The following is a 3,022-nucleotide window of genomic DNA, read 5'->3' on the forward strand; positions in this document are numbered from 1 at the left end:
AGTGTTAATAGAGTGAAGCGTGAGAGAGCAGCTGTTGCATCGACCAACGCTGCACCCGACACCTCGCGCCACTCCAGGCCCCGAAGTCTGCTGGGGCTGAAAGGATCCCCACCTGCCCCGCGGCGTGATGGGGCGTGAGAGAGGAGGAGCAGGTGTCCGAGGAAGGCGGAGAATGCATGTAATGTTGGTGAGGATAAAGGGTTTGTGGGAAGAGTGGAGTGAGTGAAAGAGCTGGTCGTCAGAGTGAAATAATCGAGGTGCGAAGGAGGACATCCACTCTCTCTCTCTCTCTCTCTCTCTCTCTCTCTCTCTCTCTCTCTCTCTCTCTCTGGGTGGTTGTGTGTGGGTGTCGTTGTTCTTCATGATTTTAGCAGCAACTATTCATGAGGGGTAAGACTACAGCTTAGAGGAAAAGCAAACAAATTGAGCCATAAGGAAAACTAGAAGGGAAAATATAGACCAGAAAGGAATGCGCGGCTTATTAAAGGCAAGATTACTTTGAATGAGGAGAGAATAAATACTTTGAATGAGGAGAGAATAAATGTGTGATCATGTACGATGACACACACAGACAGACAGACAGACAGACAGAGAGAGAGAGAGAGAGAGAGAGAGAGAGAGAGAGAGAGAGAGAGAGGGTAAACAGCATACTAAAGGGAAGACTTGAGTTAGAGAGGAGTGAGAGGGAAGAGCAGGACAAAGAGAAATAACACTAAAGAAAACAATCCAGGAACATGAAAAGTAAAAGGTCTCTCTCTCTCTCTCTCTCTCTCTCTCTCTCTCTCTCTCTCTCTCTCTCTCTCTCTCTCTCTCTCTCTCTGACTCGATTACGGATACTGACGAGCAGCTTTTCATACGTTTTCCTCATGCAAAGTGTTCACGCGGCCACAATGCCATCGCTCACTCGCTGCCTCCCGCAACTCTCCACAAATCTGAAGGAGTTACAATCCACAAATCTGAAGGAGTTTTGTAACTTGAGAAAAATACAAGAGTATTTTTAACAGCCTGCCTTGCCTATCTTGTTTTTTTCTTCTTCTTTTCTTCTCTCTTTGTCATCCTGTCGTCCGTGTTTATTTACTTGTGTTGCGTGTTTCGTTGTTTTTTTTATTTTTCTTTGCTTAGATTTTTTTTTCTTTTTCTTATGTGAGGATTTTCGTTAATGTTCCTATGATGCTTAACGTAATAAGTGTCTGTGTGTGTGTGTGTGTGTGTGTGTTTTGCAGGACACCGTTTTCAACAATTGTATATGTTTTTATCTTTCTTTCACTCTTTCTTTCTTTTTCATGTTTCATTAATTATTTCTTTCTTTTCTTTCTATCACTCTTTGTTTTGAAATTTTCGGTGTCCTTTGTTTGTTCCCTTTCTAATCATACACTTCTCTTAATTTTCTTTGTATACTTACCTCCTCTCTCCTTTTGTTTTGGTAACCTTTCCCTCACTCGTATTTCATTTCGTCACTTATAATTTTTCTCCCGACTTCCATTCATGATGTTTTTTAACTCCCTTCCTTCGAACGAATCAGAGACAACAGAGAATCTTCCCATTGGACAAACAGATGCAGCGTGGTGTGCCCGGGAGGAGGCGCCAACGTGGAGGAATGTACATATGCAACAACCGCAGCCACACTGCAGTACTCTTGGGTTAACCCGACGTCGAGGAGTTAAGAGCAAAGGAGCAGCATGGTTGGAGTGAGTGTTGCTCTAATTGCTACACTAACATTGTTGTTGCCGTAAGAACGAGGTCGTACTGCGCCGCTATTTATGCCACAGAGACTAGATGCCTTTCAGTGTCTTTGCAGCACTCTAATGTGTTTCCTGAAGTTAATCTTTACTCTGTTCCAAGCCGATCTGTGTGAAATTTTACCACAACGCAGTGTACTACATTACGTATTTATCAGAGACTAGTTTTGGTGGCCGCTCTACTTAACGAAGCCTATAGTAACTGAATACTAAAAGAGCTGAATCAATACTAGTTGTAAAGAAGAGAAACCGTTTTATTTATCTATTTTCATTGTGTCCCTGGATATTTTCTTTAATGAGTCTCGAGTCTCCGAAGAACAGTAGAAAAGGAAATTATGTCTTGTCTTTCTTTCCTTTCCTTTTTTTTTTTTTTTTCAAAGGTACAAATCGGTAGTAAAAAGGAAGGTTTGTCACTGTCATGGCAACAGTAGCGAAGAAAGAACTGTCTAGCACGTCCCTTCCTTCCACAAGACCTCTTCCTCACGACTCCATTTCATTACTTTCCCTTCCCTCTCCCTCTCCCTTCTCCCTCTCCCACTGGCGTGTCCTGTAAAGTCGCGTTCCGTTCCAGCCTCGGCCAGTGACGCGGTAGTAAACAAGGGTGGCCTGCACACTCGTTCAAAACACGTCTCGTAAAAGTCTCAATTCAAGACCTATTTCTCGTCCTGCCACCAGGAGTTAGAAGGTCAGCCTCGAAGGGATCCTCCCACCACGCTCCCAGCCCGCCTCTACGCCCCGATATATCTAAAGAAAAGATGTTTTGTGGTGTGGTTGGAGGGCGGGGAACGAGGATGTTGCTGCATTGGCCTGGCTGGTGTGCGTGTGTGCGCGAGGACTGTTGTTTTGTGGCCGCTTTCCTGTTTGTGCATGTGTATGTTTGAATGTATTTGTTATTCATGTATTTGTTTATTGATTTATGCATTTGTGTGTATGTTTATGTTACTCACGATCGTGAAATTACTTGCTGTAGTTGTGACAGTCAGATATTACAAGCAGATGAGGAGTTGGAATTCACGCGATAGATAAGAACAGGACATTACACACACACACACACACACACACACACACACACACACACACACACACACACACACACCATTGTTTTGCTCACTAATTACTTACTCATTACATTTAGCAACCTTCAATCTGGTAAATAACACTCAAGGACATTACTAGTGTGTGCGTGTGTGTGTGTGTGTGTGTGTGTGTGTGTGTGTGTGTGTGTGTGTGTGTGTGTGTGTGTAAGGTCCTGTTCTTATCTATCGCGTGAATTCCAACCCCTC

General features: G+C 43.6%; 2 protein-coding genes across 2 annotated transcripts in view; one reads left to right on the plus strand and one right to left on the minus strand.

The window, feature by feature from the left end:
- The window catches only part of LOC135098952 (serine/threonine-protein kinase 36-like), an 8,338-nt gene extending 7,127 nt beyond the window's left edge, over nucleotides 1-1,211 (minus strand). The window contains exon 1 of the mRNA XM_064001378.1: nucleotides 764-1,211. Within this exon, the coding sequence (XP_063857448.1) occupies nucleotides 764-868 (105 nt within the window). The 5' untranslated portion in view covers nucleotides 869-1,211. The remainder of the gene's footprint in view (nucleotides 1-763) is intronic.
- Nucleotides 1-2,767, plus strand: part of LOC135098954 (ankyrin repeat domain-containing protein 23-like) — a 36,703-nt gene extending 33,936 nt beyond the window's left edge. Inside the window, exon 15 of the mRNA XM_064001386.1 lies at nucleotides 1,556-2,767. The gene's annotated coding sequence lies outside the window, so the exon portion shown is untranslated. The remainder of the gene's footprint in view (nucleotides 1-1,555) is intronic.
- Nucleotides 2,768-3,022: the final 255 nt, after the last annotated feature.

The sequence above is a fragment of the Scylla paramamosain genome, unplaced genomic scaffold, assembly GCF_035594125.1.
Source record: "Scylla paramamosain isolate STU-SP2022 unplaced genomic scaffold, ASM3559412v1 Contig94, whole genome shotgun sequence".
In the NCBI taxonomy this organism is placed as follows: Eukaryota; Metazoa; Arthropoda; class Malacostraca; order Decapoda; family Portunidae; genus Scylla; species Scylla paramamosain.